Raw genomic sequence first — 17,367 nt, 5'->3', positions numbered from 1 at the left:
ATACACTTACCAAATTTGTACCACAACCCACACATTCATACGACCGCATAAACAGAATAAAGTGATAGCCCACAGATTGAGAAAGTCGAGAAACTTGCTTATATTTCTCCTATCAAGGTACCGCAACCTGTGGCTGCTCAGCTGCCTCTCCAACTTGCGGGTCCCACTCCCACCCCTGGCCAGTAGCAGAGTGCACCCACTCTGCCGAGCTCCTGGTCAATGCCACAGATGTGCCATCCTGGAGGGCGCCAGGCAGCCAGGCACTGCTCTAGCCAGCCCGCGCCCCGATGGGGTCCTTCGGGCCATTGCCGGACAGCCCAGCTCGGGGTCCTGGTGCGGTCGCGTAGCAGCGGCGGAGACGCGGCCGAGCCGCTACCGGAGTGCGGTCTCCTGTTAGCGGGTAAGCCGGCTGCCTTGGTGGCCCAGGGCCTGTGGTGGGCGAGCTCATCGGCAGTGTCCCGGCCCCCTCGAGGCCGAGGCGAGAACAAAGTGCCTGGAAAACCCGCCTGAGAGGTGGGGTGTAGGGGAAGGCGAGGACCGGGCAGAGGCCCGACCGCGGTTCGCGAGTCCTTTACGAGAGGTGGTGGTTGGGCCTGGTGGGACGCCTAAAAACGTTCGTCACACGAAAGAGAGTTTACCCCCGCCCCCCGACCGTGAGGACAGTGGCAGTCACTGAGGGGTTCCTTCGCGAATCGATAGACTGGGGGGGGATTGGCTTTCGAACGGATCACTCCCTCTGCAGGATGGAGGTTGAAGGGGCAGAGTCACTGCTATAGGCTCTCCTATATAGTCACTTGCTGGAGCCTGAGTTCCTGCGTGGGCCGAGGCCGTGCCGAAATACAGTCGTGCAAACGCGGGACCCTGTTGCCGATTTTTATTCCAGACTGGTGTCATGTCCCTCACTGCAGCCAGTTGAGCCTGTTTCAATGTCTACTCGAGTTAGCGAACTGCTGCTGCTCCGGAGTGTCATTGCTGTGCGCCCAGTTAGAATCTGGAGTGTGCATCCCTAGCAGTTTTGTTTGGGTATGAAGCGAGTGGACCAGGCTAGAGACGCTGCAACACACCGGTCTTGACACTGACTAACAATGATGTCTGTACTTATGGAAATAGGAATATGAGTTTGCACAGAGCTAAAGTACTGTTTATGTTTAGGGTAGCATTCCTCTACTCCCTAGTGTCCTAGTTACAAATCTAATGAGCAGTTAAATATTTGAGTCCAGGCAGTGAAGGACAAACTCTTGATGTAGGTATGGTTTGTATCATCTACATTTAGAAAAACGTTTGAAACTACTAGAGCAGCATTTCTCAACCTATGGGTCACGACCCTTTGGAAGGTCGAACGACCTTTTCACAGCGGTCCCTTAAGAATACCGGAAAACACAGGTATTTGCATTATGATTCATATAACAGTAGCAAAATTACAGTTATGAAGAAGCGATGAAATAATTTTATGGTTGGGGTCGCCATAACATGAGGGGATATTAAAGGGCCGCAGCAATAGGAAGGTGGAGAACCACTGTACTGGAGGTTAAAAATAGCACCTGCAAAAGAAAGTCGTGAGGAATACCAAGGTGAAGGGAGTGTGAGGCAGCTGCTAATGGCAACAAGGTGGAACGGGAAGGTGGGCCAAGAATATGGGTCAGGCACCACAGATTGTATGGTTAGTGTCCCCTCGTTTTTACCAAATATCCCTTACTGTATGACTTAGGCACTATTTGTTGTTGTTGCTTGTTGCTTTGTGTTTTACAAGTAAGGACACTTGTGTGTTGAACTTGTAAATCTAGTCTGGAAGATAGGAGGAGAGGCATGGCTCGAGCACATCTGCAACAGGAAATGACAGAAGAATCCAGAGGCAGAGCTGCAGCCCTAAGGCTCAGTAGATGGTGGCCAAGTTGTCAGGATGTGTGTCCTTGGGCCCTCCGTCAGCTGTTCAGGAAAAAGAAGAAAGTGGATTTAACTGAAGGGAGCTCTCATCTCTAACAGTGGCTTCTCGTTGACTTTTCCAGACAGTGATAAGACTCCAAGGCTGGCTCTTGTCTACAGCCAAGAGCTAATGGCAGGGGACAGAGCCAAACATTGTGAGCTGGACCAAGAGAAATACGATGCTCATGACAACGTGAAGATCATCTGCCTGGGGGACAGTGCAGTGGGCAAGTCCAAGTATGTTGGGAGATTAGGGAAGAAGAAACAATCCCAGAATGGCTTGATTAGAAAAGTCCTCCAGAAATGAAGAAAAGTGTGGTTTCTATTAGCTGAAGAGGGGGAGCCTTGACTGGAGCCCAAGTGTGTGTGTGTACGAACAACAGGCTCATGTCTATAACTGTATTTGTGAGGAAATGGGAGAGACCCAAAGGGACAGAAATCTGGGAACCTTCTGAGTCTTGACAGAAACTGTAGAGTGGGTCACCTTGGGAATCGCTGGAATAGTACAGAGTAAGGAGGCCCCAAGCGGGTGTTACTGCGTGTGTGAGGGTTGGGGGACGACGAGGGTGGCACAGGGTGGAGAGAAGAACGTGGTGGGTAGAATAGAGGCAGTAAAGATGCCTCCTGGGAGGGACTCCCTGAGTTGGAAAGCACAGACAGCAATGGTGTTAAAGACGGGATTATTCTTCTGCCTTCAGCGCCTGCCTGACGGGTAGAACCCGCCACCTGGAGAGCTGAAGAAAGGCTCTGCGGTCCTTTTTTGGCCTATCTCCATCAGCATCCCACCTCTCACCCATCCAGGGTGAGGTAGCGAGGGTGCATGCCCATTTCTGCCGTCAAAGCATGAGGAGAGAGTTGTTCCAGTAAATGTCTGGTTTAGTCTTCCACCCCGCCAGATCCCAGTTCAGCTCACATTCTACTTCAGACCCGGAGAGCTATGAGGAGTCCCTAGAGGCCTTGCTGGTTTTAGGCCAGCTTCATGAATTCACATTCGTTTCTCTACCTTATGTTAAAGTTCTGCTGTTGTATTTTACAATTGCTTTAACCTCAACAATATCCCCTACAATTAAGGTAAGAATTTGGAAGATTACCCAGTAAATAGCAATCCTTCGTCCACACTTGAATTTAGAACTGACATAGAAAACCAAAGTGGCAGGAAGGAAAGACCAGTTGTTGACTTAGCAACTGATGGACCTTTAGGGAAATGTGGGCTAGAGAGAAGCCTAAAGTCAGCATTAGCTTAACTTAAATAGTTTTTTAAAAAATCTAAGTTGTTAACAGAACATGGAAAGACTAACACAGTTCTGGCCTTTAAGACATTTTAATTTTAAAGACTAGTAGTTCCCAGCCCCTTTGAGACCTCAAGCAGAAAGAGAAACCATGGTAGAGTCTGTGTCTAGAAGAAGGTTGGTGGGTGAGAAAACCTCATTTTCCTTTCACTGTGACTCAAGAATTCTCTGCCAGTTTTCAATATTTCTAGGTCCCAAGGCCCCCCGCCAGGTGATTCTAGACTGCATCATGTTGACATTTGAAATTTAATAATCATAGGAGCGTTAAAATCTGTTTGTTTTTATTTAAAACTTAAATGCACTGTTAAATAAATCATATGTACATATATATGATTTTAATATCTTTCTAGGAGATGGGAGGTTTGTTGTTTTGTTGTTTCTTTAGATTTACTGTATTGTCTGATTGGGAGCCAGTAGTTATAATACCAAGAAAAGTTTTCAAGGCTATCCTGTGACTCCAAGATGTATACCAAACTAAGCTTGTTAGCTGTGTTCACATCTATGTGTTCAGATGCAGTTCAGTGCACTGCTGAACATTGAGAGATACCCGTAGACTATAGATTCCCAAACTGCTGTGCCACATCCTCTGTTCTGATTAGTAGAGGCATTAAGGTAAATCAACTAGTGTTTCTGTTGGGGTTCTATGCAGGTCAGGGAGAAACGAAAGAGTTCAAACCGGGTGGAACTCCTTACCTCCTACAGTCACCTTCCTGCTCAGGTGACATCTAAGCAAAGCCTTAAGGAACAGCAGAGTCTTGAGAAAATGACTACCGATTGAAGAATAGTCTTGGCCTCAGTTTCCCCTGCAGAGATGGGTAACTCTGTGTGTAGCAGTATGCGAGATGGAAATAAGGGGTCAGAGAGCCCCATGCAGATTGACCCAGAGAGTGGCACCAGGGGTTGGCTGTTTGGCCTTGGTAATGGTGATTCCCACGGTGCAGGCTGACTAGAAACTGACTGAAAATTCATAAGAGATAGGAAGCCCCAGGTAGCTTCCAGGCTGTCAGGCCAGGGGTGATAAAGTAGGGACAAGAAGTTAGAGATGCTACGTGACCTGTGACCTCACACATTTCCCTTACAGACTCATGGAGAGGTTTCTCATGGATGGATTGTATCCTTAAAGACTTGAACTGTCCTTTGTCCCTGTGGCTTTTCCCACTCTCGTGCATCTTAACCTCCAGTCCACTCCTTTATACCCGCAGACCAGGAAAGATCAGTGGTTTTCCTGCACACCAGCTCCTCACTGGTTGACCCAAACTACATCATAAAATCCAGGCTGTTGCATCTAGAGCTAACTTATAGTGGGATTTCTGCCAGGAAGACAGGAAGAATAGCAGACAGCACTTAGTCTGTATCAAATGCCTGGATGCCAATCTTGCCTCCTCCTTAGTTCTGACCTTGGGTAAATCATCTCACCCCTTTCGTCGGAGCCTAAAATGTCTTTGATAGGAATAAGCTTTAAAAAAATGTGGGGTGTCGGCTTTTCCTTCATACTGTGAACTGTTGCATTGTACAGATTTGGAGTAAGGAGCTGTAACTGAGAGCTTCTTAAAGTTCTCCAAGTGGAGCCCTGAGGGTTGCATGCAATCGTGCAAAACCTGTGACTCTCTCCCCTGGCCTTAGCCCCCAAAGGCTGATATCTCTCAATCTGTACCAAACCCCACCTAATTGCTTTATCTTTGCTCAGTAAACTGCCCAGCATATTTCCGCTTCAAACGATGCTGTTTTCCAGGTATTTTGTTAGTGTTTTACACACAAGTGAACTTCAGTCTGTAGATACTTTGTCAGCTGCCTGGCCTTTGATGTTTACTGTGGGGCAGTCATGATGCTCTAGCCTATAAGAACTCTGTCCACAAAAGACTCCAAGTGTCCACAGTTATATTTTCCTGCATTGTGTTACCATTTAAGACAGCTTTGCAATAAAATCCTGTTCCATGTTACCTCACACTGAGGTACCCAGGCCCTTTCTTAAACCTTGTGTCACTAAAGTTGGGCCTGTCTGTCTGTAGAGTTCATTCAACTTGAAATTTAACTTCTTTTTAGGGAGGACAGAGTCAGAAAGATAGCCACAAATTTGAGACCACCCTGAGCTACATTGGAAAAACTATCTCAATAAAAAGAGCACCAGGCATGGTGGCCTGGGCCTTTAATCCCAGCACTTGGGAGGCAGAGAGGCAGGCAGATCTCTGTGAGTTTGAGGCCAGCCTGGTCTACATAGTGAGTTAGTTCCAGGTCAGCCAGAGCTACCGAGTGAGACCTGTCTCAAAAAATTAAGAAAAGCTAAGTAAGAAGGGGGCCCATTCTGTCACACAAATGTCCCCCTTCCCCATTTCCTTAGCTCTTTTTATTCACCATTGCTCCTTAACCTGCATCCAGTCAGCCACAGCAACTGTCCACATATGCTCTGACCCTGTATAAGCACACGGCCACAGTAGACGGCAAGACCATTCTTGTGGGTGAGCAGCATGGGCCCCAGGCCACGCTGAGCAGGGGATGGGGGTGGTAGGAAAGAGGCTCATGGGAGAGTAAAGGAAGAAGAAAAATGGGAAGTCAGAGAGCATGAATAGAGGTACACAGCACATACAGTCTCGTAACACCCAGGCCAGGACGAGTGTGGAAAGCGGGATTTAGAAAAGCAGACATTGGAAGACCCTTGCTGCCAGAGGGAAGAGGAGCACAGAGGCCTTTGACAGGGGTTAGCATTCAGCCAGTACCAAGAAACAACATCTGTGTTGCTGGGCGGTGGTGGCGCACGCCTTTAATCCCAGCACTCAGGAGGCAGAGGCAGGTGGATCTCTGTGAGTTCCAGGCCAGCCTGGTCTACAGAGGGAGTTCCAGGGCAGGCTCCAAAGCTACAGAGAAACCCTGTTTCAAGAAAGAGAGAAAAAGAAAAAAAAAAGAAATACATCTGTGGCCTGACCACTTCTCAAATGTAGAGAGAGCATGACCTTCCTTAGGGTCACTAAGCCACCCCTGAATGTCCACCGTCTGGGAATTTCAGTTTTGAAGGGCCCCATGTCTTCAGTGTGAGGACAAAGGGTACCTCCTTTCTCCCTCTGGGGCTGCTGTCTGCATTGTCCTCCTTCTGATTCCATGTCTTCCTACACTACCAGTGCACACACACCTCTCCCAATGCATGCATGTTTCTGCATAGAGACCTGCATGGAAATGCCTGGGGCATGTGGGGGGTCTCTGCCCTCCAACCCCCCAGCCTCATTGGGCAGACAGAGTTGTGTTCATGTTGCAGACTTCTGGGATACAGCAGGCCAGGAGCGGTTCCAGAGCATGCATGCCTCCTACTACCACAAGGCTCACGCCTGCATCATGGTATGAAACCAACCGCATGGTAAAAAATGGCAATTTTGGCCCAGGGGTAAGGAGCCAAGGCCCCACTACCAGATATATATGTGTAGGAGAGGGTTCAAAACCACCCAAACGCTTCACCCTAGAGCTGCTAAAAAAGAATACAACAGAGGAGCTATCCTAAGATGAGGGCAGATAAAAAAGAGAGAGAGGAAAGAAAAGAAGTTGGGTTCCTGTAAGCATTGTAGTGTCCGAGGAAACCATGGCTGAGACAGGCCACGGCTGGCTGCTGATGGAGCACACCCACAGTGAGACCTGGAGAGAACCCTCACTATCACCACTGCCTCGGAGACCTTTCCTCTCCGGTCAGCCCTCACCTCCCTCCCAGGCTCTCCCTGTGCTACCTAGGATAGTTACCATGGGTCCCCCAGGTGGCACAAAAGTACCCAGAAGTCAGTGTGCACAGGCTCAAGTGAGAATGAAAATCTGTCTCCTGGGCGCTCCTGCCCCGCAGCTCCCAGGCTCATTTTCTAGGCCACCACTCTTACATGCTTTGAAGGAATATGTTTTTATTTTAAGCCACAGATAAAAGATTCTCATGAATACCATACCAAGCATCTGTGGCATGAGTCGGTTTGGTTTGGATTGGGTATAATACTAGGGAATAAACCCAGGATACTGTGCATATTTAATGTGTGTTCTTCTACTGAGCTGAACCCCAGCCCCATAGTCTAGTTCTCTGAATTGTAAACCCAAGTGAGAACACTTTGTCAGTAAAAGCTGGTGTGGACTTGCTCACAGAATGGCAGCTACACCTCATGGCTGAGTGCCCAAAGAGAACCAGGTAGGAACCATATTGTTTGGTGACAGCTCTGTAAGTCACTCTGGCTCTATCACAAAGGAAGGAAACAAGGTGCCACGTCTCTGATAAGAACCCACGGGGTGGATAAGTTCACAGCACTGGTGTAAGTCTACCTACAAAGTGTTGTTTGCCTGGCATTTTATAGCACTTGACACCCCCTGACCGTCTAGCCCTTCCTCCTACAGTATGCCTGCCACTGCTCTCATTTGAATGGGTACCAGCTCATCCATAAGGAGTAGCACAAAGGGGATGCAGAAAGGACTGGTCCGTTCTTCTCAGCATCCCCCATCTGCTCTTCCCTCAACCTTCTGCAGTTTATACCCATGCAGTGAAAATGCTGCTCATGGTTCAGTCTCTGCTTAAATGCCACCATCTCCCACAAGCCTTCTCTGCTCTTTCCTGTGTGCATGCACAGGACTCTTGACTCCTTGTGGCATATAGATTGATATGAAAGGCCACCTGGAGGGGCTTGCCAGCTGGTAGGTAAGGACAGTGAGAGGGGGTCACAAAAGGAACTCATCACCTGTTCCTCCATAGTTCCTTGAGCACAAAAGTCCTTGCTTGAAAACTTAAAAGTTCTTAATTCTAATAACCAAGGGTACTAAATAAAAGCGTGAAATAAGGCAAATGGAGCGGTGTAACCCCAGAAGTCAGAGAGAGAGAGAGAGTCCTGCTCTGGCATTTGGTATTTGAGCCTACCTCTTTTCTGTCTGGGACCAACTTCACCTATGGTACATGCCCATTGGTTTCTCTGTGGTCCTCTTCTGGAGCTGGTCTTTTATATATTCCTATTTGGGTGTGTGTTGTCTGGAACTGATAAAGTACTTTGGCACATCTAAACTGTCTTCTACCCTCTGTAGGTATTTGATGTCCAGAGGAAAATCACTTATAAGAACCTGGGTACCTGGTATGCAGAACTTCGAGAGTTCAGGCCGGAGATCCCATGCATCCTGGTGGCCAATAAAATTGATGGTGGGGCCATCCCTGCACCTGGGTGACAGTAATTCCTGGGGACCCAGCACCACACATTTCCTTCTTTCAAAGAATGGGTAGCTGTCAGTCATTTTTCCTTCCCAAGATATTTCCTTCCCCATGGGGATGCCAGCAGCAAAACCTGCCCTCCCAAGACGCAGATCCCTGTTAACTATTTTGAGGGCAGTCCCTGATTGTCCCTTCCCTACTTCCAAGCGCAGAGCCTCCACTGACCCTCCCTCCAAACTCTTCCCTTCCCCTGGGTGGACAGGCCAATGCTCTTCTCTCTGCAGCAGACATACAGATGACTCAAAAGAACTTCAGTTTTGCCAAGAAGTTCTCCTTGCCTCTGTACTTTGTCTCCGCTGCTGATGGAACCAACGTTGTGAAGGTACTGGCAAACCAGAGGCAGTCTGCTGAAGCGGCTCATGGGCCCTGGAGTTCCAGGGAAGAGGGAGGGGAAAGGGGGAAAACCAGGACAGTGAGTGGCGGGGTGCAGCGGAGAGGAACGAGGCTGGGAGGACCACATTTGGTGAGACAAAGTCCACTGACTGTGGGATCAAGGTGATGAGAAGGGACAGTGGAGGGGGGACTGCGGATTATAAAGGTAGGGTCCAGGATCCTGCCCACTGCTCTACTTCTGCCATTTCTGCCTCACCTTCAGCTCTTCAATGATGCCATTCGATTAGCTGTGGCTTACAAGGAAAGTTCCCAGGACTTCATGGATGAGGTTTTACAGGAGCTTGAGGTAAATCTGGCCCAGTTTCTGGTACGATAGAAAAAGTAGATGATTTCTTCAAAGATATAAACTATAACCCAACATATGGGTTTTGCCTGCTTTGCCACCCCTAAATGCCTTAGAACCACAATTGGACAAATGTAGGGACGGGCATCACCTATGACCTTGTCCACAGAACTTTAAGCTGGAACAGAAAGAGGAGGACGCAGCAGACAGAGAGCAGAGTGACGTGATCAAGAGCCCATCTCCTCCGTAATCAAGAGGACACCCACACATGGCTGAGCTGGGGTACTGGAAGCCATTTGAAATACCCAGTATCTCTAGAGAACCTCTCCAGGCTGCCCTGCTCAGCTTCCTGCAAACCACTGTTCTGTGGTCCATGATGAGGTCAACACAAACACACTAGACAGGCATGATATCCCACCACCTTCCTGCAGCAGGGTGAGGGATCCGTGTCTTTGACATCTCTCCACCCCACCAGCAGCCTGGCAGTGTAGAGTCAGTGAACACATTCATGTCTTCTTACTAGACACCTAAGTTTGTCATCCTTCATCCCAAATTGACCTCAGGGACTCTCCTTGCACTCCTGCGGACAGGATGTGTCCTGCAGAATCTGTGACACCTCTGTCCGTTTTCCCTCTGAGTTTCCCAAACAACTTTTTCAACATTATTTTGGACAGACAACTGTTAATTCCAGTTTTTTTTTTTTTTTTTTTTTTTGTGCTGTTTCAGGAGCAGGACTATTGCAGTCACGTGACAGCATGGCCAGTCTAGCCATATCTAGTCATACACACACATTACTGTTCCCCACCACATGAACAACAGCTTTTAAAGCCTCCATCTCAGGGCAGAGAGCACTCCTCCACTTATCTAGAGCAGGTTAAACACTCATCTTCTGTGGATGGCAGGAAATGGCAGAGAAAGAGCTGCCCTGCGTCCGCAGCTTGTTAGTTTGCTCTTATGACTGTCTTGAGCATCATTTGCATTGTCTTTATTATTTTGTTTGTATTGTTTCCTTTTTTTACAATAAAGATTAAATTTCATAAACATTGAGTGTATTAGTTACTTTCTGTTGCTGTGACACAACACCATGACCATGACTTACAGAAGAAAGCATTTAAGGGGCTCCCACAGTTTCAGAAGGCGAGCCCAGGCCCATTGTGCTGGGGAGCAGGCAGCAGGCAGGAAGGCATGGAGCTGGAGCAGCAGCTGAAGTTGGCATTTGATCCACAGGGCAGAGAGAAGCAGTGGGAATGGGGAATGGTGTGGCCCGTTGCAGCCCATCCTCAGTGAGACAGCTCCAACAAGGCCACACCACCTAATCCCTTCCAGCAGTTCCACCAACTGGGAACCAAGTATTCAAACATGGACGACTGGGAGCCGTTCTCATTCAGACCAGCACACTAAGTATCTGCACTTTATGACCTGAAATAAGCAAAGAGAACATCACCAACCACACTGGTGGGGGAAGACTGCCTTGATCTGCTGCCATGCTAGAGTCCAAATTAACTCTTTTAGGGTGTTTTCTTCTGTGCTTGTTTGTTTGTTTTTCGAGACAGGGTTCCCCTGTGTAGCTTTGGTGCCTGTCCTGGAACTAGCTCTTGTAGACCAGGCTGGCCTCGAACTCAGAGATCCCGAGTGCTAGGATTAAAGATGTGCACCACCACTACCTTGCTCCATATTAACTCTTAATTGACTACAGGAAACCATTTCAGTGAAATTTATTGTTTGTGGGGGTTTTTAATTAAATATTGATTTAAGAGCTCAGCAACACATGTGTTTTCCTCTTAAAGCGATAGTCACACGTTTAACTTGGACTTCTGATCAGGAATTTTCAGGAATGCATGACTCAGACGAGGTAAGATTTCTAGAACAAAAAAAGCTTGTTGCTGGACTGGGCATGGTGGAACATGCCTCTAATTCCAGCACTCAGGAGGCAGAAACAGGTGGATCTCTAAGTTCAAGTCCAGCCTGGTCTACATAGTGAATTCCAGTCTATCCAGAGCTATAGAGTGAAACTCTACCTAAAAAGAAAAAAAAGTTACTGTAAATGTTTAATAGGCTGTGTGTGTGTGTGTGTGTGTGTGTGTTGCACACACGTGTGTTCCAATTTTTGGCATTGAACCCAGGACCTCATAAAAGTACTCTGCCACAAAGTACATTCTATCCCAGTATTTCTTTTATGTAAATAGCTTTATTGAGATATACTTTATGCACTAAAAAATGTACCCGTATTTATTCCACATAGCTGTCTTGTATGAGGTTTTCGAAGCAGGGCCTGAGGAGACAATTTTTAGATGGCTACTGGGGCTGCTTTCTCAGGTGACGGGAACAGAAAGTGAGGTGACAGACTAAGCAAGGTTTTTATCTCAGTTGGAGGCCAACTTTACCTCCAATCCCAGTGAAACTCTGAAGGACAAACTGTCCCAGATTGGTCCTGCCTGCAGACCAGAGGACTGTCAGAAAATGCATGAGGCAGAGGAGACAGCTTGTACCCTCCAGGGCAAGCTGAAACTCTGCTTCATCTCAGATACTTCTCTGGGGAAAGGGCAACTGCATTTCTCCATCAGCACCAGCATTGGGGTAAGGGGACTCATAAGATAGCAACCACTGCACAGTAGCTGCCAGTAGACCACAGCTTAGTAAGTTTTAGGGGGTCCATTGTCATGCTTTATGATTTAGCTGGTTTTTGGAGGGACCAAATCAAATAGACTAAATAGGATGTAATGTCTGAGATAAAGTTCACATGGCTGACCATCCCGTGTGTTTCATGCTGTCACAGTGTGATGTAACTGCCAATTCTGTGTGGTTCCATCACTCCAAAGTTCTGTCTCTGTGGATTTACTAATTCTGAATATTTCATATAAGTGAAAACATACAATGTGTGACTTTTTTGTATCTAATTTCTTCCACTTTCAAAGGCTGATCTGGAGTGGGGCATAGTGTTATGCCTTTAATCCCAGCACTTGGGAGGCAGAAGCCAGCCTACATAGTGAGTCCCAGGACAGCCAGGGCTACATAGAGAGACCCTGGAAGGAGCGGGGAGAGAGAGAGGAGAGAGAGAGAGAGAGAGAGAGAGAGAGAGAGAGAGAGAGAGAGAGAGAGAGAGAGAGAGAGAGAGAGCATGATGGAGGGGGGAGGTTTATTCATGCATCACGTACTTTGTTTCTTTTATGGCTGGGTCATATTCATTCACTGGTAAATATCTGAGCTGTTTGCAACTTTTATCTATTGAGAATACAAGGAGCCAGGTGTGGTGAGACAAACCTTTAATCCTAGCACTCAAGAGTCAAAAGCAAGCAGATCACTGAATGATCAAGGCCAGGCTGGTTCACATAGAGAGTTCCAGGATAGCCATGGCTATACAGTGAGCCCTTGTCTCAAAACTTAAACAAAAACTGCAAATTTTACCACAAGTAGATTAGTATAATCGTAGGAATTTTAGTAAACTATTATCATCAAACATATATCGCCCTTAAGTCCCATTCTCCACAGCCCTTGTATAATTTATTCAGACCTCCCATGACTTGGCTTTAAACTTTAATGGTTTTTGTCCTTTATGTGGTTTGAATGAAAATGGCCCCCATAGGCTCACGTATTTGAAAGCTTGGTTCCTACTTGGTAAAACTATTTGGAAAGGGTTAGGTGGTGTGGCCTCGTTAGAGGAGATGTGTCATTGGAGGTGGGTCTTAAGATTTCAAAAACTCAGGTACCTCTCTCTTTGGCTGCCTCCTTATTGACAAGAAGGATATAAACTCTCAGTTACTGGTCCAACACCAAGCCTGCCTGCCTGCTGCCATGTTCCCCACCACGATGGTCATGAACTCAGTTACTGTTGCTGTGATGAAACACCATGACCAAAGGAACTTGGGGGAGGACAGGGTTTGTTTGGCTTATGCTTCCACATCACCGATCATCAATGAAGGAAGTCAAGAAGGGCAGGAACCTGGAGGCAGTAGCTGATGCAGAAATGATGGAGGGGTGCAGATCCTTATGACTTGCTCTTTATGACTTGCTTATAGAACCCAGAACCATCAGCCCGGGGATAGACTGAGCTCCTTGGATCACTAAGAAAGTGCCTGGCTACTGAATCTTATGGAGGCATTTTCTCAATTGAGGTTTCCTCCTTGCAGACTCTAGCTTGCTTGTGTCAAGTTGACATAAGACTAGTCAGCACACTCACCCTCTGAAACTGTAGACCCCAATAAAGTCTTTCTTCTAGACACCATGACTAAGTCATGACTTAGTCATGGTGTCTCTTCATAGCAAGAAAAGAGTAAGTCTTCACCTTTTATTTTTCATTCCAAGGACAAAAATCTTGTTTTATAACATAAAATCTATCCTATTCTAAAATATCTCTTTTAACACTTTTTACCAAAATTATTAACTCATACTTACATCCTTCTCAATAATTCCCTCATACACATTTACTATTTCTTCTCCTAAATAAGAATCAAATTCAAATAACACACATATAGCGAATTAAGATTACCTATACCCATACTTTTAGTTACCAAGATTTTTTTTCCTGTTGCATGTCTCAAGCAAACTTTTATCTCCCCTTGGACTTTCATGTCTCGCTTTATTCTCCCTGTGGTTAGAAAACAAACAAACAAACAATTTAACAAGAGCCTTGGGCACATGATCAAAATGACCTGGAGGTGAGGGGATACTCCCTGCAAACAAGGCAGAAAAGAAAGCATAGGCAGAACCAAAACTCTCCACGCCAGCCATGGAATTCTAGAATTTCAGTTTGAGATGGCAAAAGGTATTGATGTCTTTTAATCCTCTGCAAAAGTCAGGCAGGATATTACTTCTTGTTTTGTTTTTTTTTTTTTAACATGGGGAATTCCCTCTTGAAATGACCCTTCTCTCTACATTTCCTACATTTGTAGCATTGTTTCTGCTTCTAGAATCTTCTGTCCTTTCAAACCCCAATCTTTTGTAACCTTTTACTGTGTTTGGCCAGCTGTTCATTACAAACTATAACTTTACTATCCCATGTCCCGATCGTTCTTTTATATTTAATCCCAAATACTTCTTTATCTGATCCTTTAGCTTTCCTAGAAATACTGTAGGCCATTCTTCTTTTCCTTACAGTATATTAAAGGCTTTATCCATAGTCTAAGACTGGAAGACAGGAATACTAATTTTCCAATCCCTCGTATAGCCAAGTTTCAAAGATCCCTATGTGACCTCGATGAATCTCACTGGTGTTATTCCAGGTGTGCTGATGAATCTCACTGGTGTTATAATTCCAGGTGTGTTGATGAATCTCATTGGTGTTATTATTCCAGGTGTGTTGATGAATCTCACTGGTATTATTCCAGGTGTATTGATAAATCTCATTGGTGTTATTCCAGGTGTGTTGATGAATCTCACTGATGTTATTCCAAGTGTGTTGATGAATCTCACTGGTGTTATTATTCCAGGTGTGTTGATGAATCTCATTGGTGTTATTCCAGGTGTGTTGATGAATCTCACTGGTGTTATTCCAGGTGTGTTGATGAATCTCACTGGTTTATTCCAGATGTGTTGAAGAATCTCGCTGGTGTTATTATTCCAGGTGTGTTGCTGAATCTCACTGGTGTTATTCCAGATGTGTTGATGAATGTCACTGGTGTTATTATTCCAGGTGTGTTGATGAATCTCACTGGTGTTATTATTCCAGGTGTGTTGATGAATCTCACTGGTGTTATTCCAGGTGTGTTGTTGGTTGTTTTTTTTTAATCTCTTGTCATCACACCATACCCAGCCATAGGACTCCTTTTTATTGTTATTTTTTGTTTGTTTGTTTTTCGAGACAGGGTTTCTCTGTGGCTTTGGAGCCTGTCCTGGAACTAGCTCTTGTAGACCAGGCTGGTCTCGAACTCACAGAGATCCACCTGCCTCTGCCTCCCGAGTGCTGGGATTAAAGGCATGCGCCACCACCGCCCGGCTTTATTGTTAATTTTGGTAGGGTTTTTTTGTTTTGGGTTTCCTTTTCTTTAAACTTATGTGTATAAGATTTTTGCCAGCATGTATATCTGTGTGCCATGTGGGTTTGGTACCCTTAGAGTCAGAAGAGGATGTCAGAGCCCCTGAAACTGAAATTCACAAGTGGTTTTGAGACCCCATGTGAGTGCTGGGGACCAGCAGGTCATCTGCAAGAGCAACAGTGCCTCTTACTGCTGAGCCATTTCTCCAGCCCCAAAAAGATTGTGACCTCCACATGAGCAGGAACCTTGTCTTTTTCATTTTTTGTGTGTTTTGCCTGTATGTTTGTATGTGTAAACAGCCCTTATCATCCCTTCTGTTCAACAAAGAAGAAAATACTCAATATTGACATTAACTCAGTCCAGGTATAAAGTTGGGACCCACAGTATTGGTCCAATAGACCAGACATCACATATGGGTATTTTATCAAAGACATTAGCTCCCTTTATGAATTTAAGGCCTCGGAACTGGGAAGGGGAATGTTGACAATACTGTCCTTTTCCCACCCAGAATATTACTGAGTGAGAACATCGATGGAGGGGATTCCTTTGCTGAAAGGGGAAGATTTCAGGTATCCTTGTGTCATTGCTCAAGATTCTTAATCTAGAGATGGAGGGATAAAGAGAACCTGGTACTGGAGCTGGCAGTTCAGAACTGGGGCTCCAAGCACTGATGAAAAAGAGGTGATCAAGAGGACCCCTTAGAAGGTGGGCTCTCTCTTCTCTTGTTTACTTTATTGCTGTTGCTTCAGAGAAAAGAGGGCCCCAGGTCTCTTCTCCAGCAAAAAGCATAATCACCTCCTCCACACTCTTGGCCTTTTATTAACACATTCTGTAAGCTCACCTACCTAGTGTCCTGGCTGGGTTTTGTCCACTTGACACAAAGCTATGTATACTGAGAAGAGGGAATCTTAAGGAAAAGGCTTCATAAGATTGCCCTGTAGGCAAGCCTCTATGGTACTGTCTTAATGATTGATGTGGAAGGACCCAGATCACTGTGAGTGATGCCAATCCTAGACTGTGGTCCTGGGTGGTATAAGAAAGCAGGCCAAGTAAGCCATGAGGAGCAAGCCCGTAAGCAGCACTCCTCCATGGCCTCTGCTTCAGCTCCTCCCTCCAGGTTCCTGCCCTGCTTGAGTTCTGCTCTGACTTCCCTCAATGATGAAGTATAAACCTGAGAGCTATAAGCTAAAAGAAACCCTTTCCTCCCCAGGCTGCTATTGGCTGTGTTTTATCACAACAATGGAAACCCTAAGACACCCAGTCTTAAGCTATTCTTTATGTTCCCCTTTTGTTCTCCCAGATACTGGAGCATGCGCTTTAGAAGACATTTGATTCTGATTGGTCTCAGATCTTTTATCCTTCTGCTTACCCAAAGAGGGAGCCGGGTTTCCCAGTCTTATCTTGTACCATAAGGTCTTGATCAGAGGCTCAACTGCCTCTCTTCTGTAGTAAAGACCCTTGAAAAACACCGGAGTTTGTGTGGACATCCTCATACCCCACCTGAACTCCACGCAAACTGCTTTTCCCTCGCAGGAAGCTGGAGCTGCAGATCGGGAGTCCACACCTGCATCCCACGGGAGTGAACATTTCCGTCACACCCAGACCAAGGGTGCCCACTCACCAAAGCAGTATTAACACGTCCAGGTTTTATTGGTTTTCTTCTTCTCTTAGTTTAGAAGCTCAAAGTTCACCCTAATGGACTAAATGGGGAACGCCAGACAAAGCCAGACAAGCAATATTCACTTCCCCTGTTCCCAAATCCTCCCCGGAGTTCCTCAAACCCCTGCATTGGAGGGTTCCTGTGTTCCCCTGAGCCTTTTGTTTCCCACTTTGAAGGAGCCTGTGACTGACATTTCAGCCACTTTCACCCTCCAAAAGTAACGCCCAACCACATGGCAGTGCTCTATAGTCCAATTTTCTTACCTTGGTTTGTACGCGGAAAGTTGCCTGGTTGTGATGCTTCTTTGAGGCCCTTATCTCGACAATGCCGATTGATTTTCCAATTTGGGTTTCCATTAGTTCAGGAGCTTGGTAATATATCCATATCCAGGGCCACTGCAATAAGGCATCAGGAGAAGCCGGGCGGTGGTGGCGCAAGCCTTTAATCCCAGCACTCGGGAGGCAGAGGCAGGCGGATCTCTGTGAGTTCGAGGCCAGCCTGGTCTACAAGAGCTAGTTCCAGGACAGGCTCTAAAACAGCTGCAGAGAAACCCTGCCTCGAAAAAAAAAAAAAAAAAAAAAAAAAAAAGGCATCAGGATGCACCTCCCATGATGGGAATCAGTTCCCAGGACCTTTGGTCA

The 17,367-nt window shown here is 46.3% G+C and overlaps 1 protein-coding gene across 4 annotated transcripts; it reads left to right on the top strand.

Moving 5' to 3' along the window:
* Window positions 1–336: 336 nt before the first annotated feature.
* Rabl2b (RAB, member of RAS oncogene family like 2B) lies at window positions 337–10,062 on the top strand. 4 transcript variants are annotated; one of them, XM_038343190.1, is made up of 9 exons: window positions 337–400; window positions 2,007–2,160; window positions 4,294–4,323; window positions 5,589–5,668; window positions 6,460–6,539; window positions 8,238–8,349; window positions 8,643–8,740; window positions 9,014–9,097; window positions 9,264–10,062. In XM_038343190.1, exons 2-9 carry the CDS (start codon window positions 2,054–2,056, stop codon window positions 9,342–9,344), a joined length of 672 nt encoding a protein of 223 aa, XP_038199118.1. In that variant the 5' UTR covers window positions 337–400; window positions 2,007–2,053; the 3' UTR covers window positions 9,345–10,062. The 4 variants fall into 4 exon arrangements, with proteins under 4 accessions (XP_038199118.1, XP_038199120.1, XP_038199119.1 ...); XM_038343192.1 differs by lacking the exon at window positions 337–400 and having other exon boundaries at window positions 2,018–2,994; XM_038343191.1 differs by lacking the exon at window positions 337–400 and having other exon boundaries at window positions 2,031–2,160; window positions 2,622–6,539.
* The last annotated feature ends 7,305 nt before the right edge of the window (window positions 10,063–17,367 follow it).

The sequence above is a fragment of the Arvicola amphibius genome, chromosome 9 (assembly GCF_903992535.2).
Source record: "Arvicola amphibius chromosome 9, mArvAmp1.2, whole genome shotgun sequence".
Taxonomy (NCBI): domain Eukaryota; kingdom Metazoa; phylum Chordata; class Mammalia; order Rodentia; family Cricetidae; genus Arvicola; species Arvicola amphibius.
Note: the sequence above shows the minus strand (reverse complement) of the source record. Positions and strands in the feature narration are given on the sequence as shown.

Bases quoted from the DNA above. Each gene is read 5' to 3' on its own strand.
- Rabl2b (XM_038343190.1), top strand. From the start codon at position 2,054: ATGGCAGGGGACAGAGCCAAACATTGTGAGCTGGACCAAGAGAAATAC. The intron at 8,350-8,642 runs GTGGGGCCATCC...TTCTCTCTGCAG, and splicing joins GGTGGCCAATAAAATTGATG to CAGACATACAGATGACTCAA. The intron at 8,741-9,013 runs GTACTGGCAAAC...CCTCACCTTCAG, and splicing joins ATGGAACCAACGTTGTGAAG to CTCTTCAATGATGCCATTCG.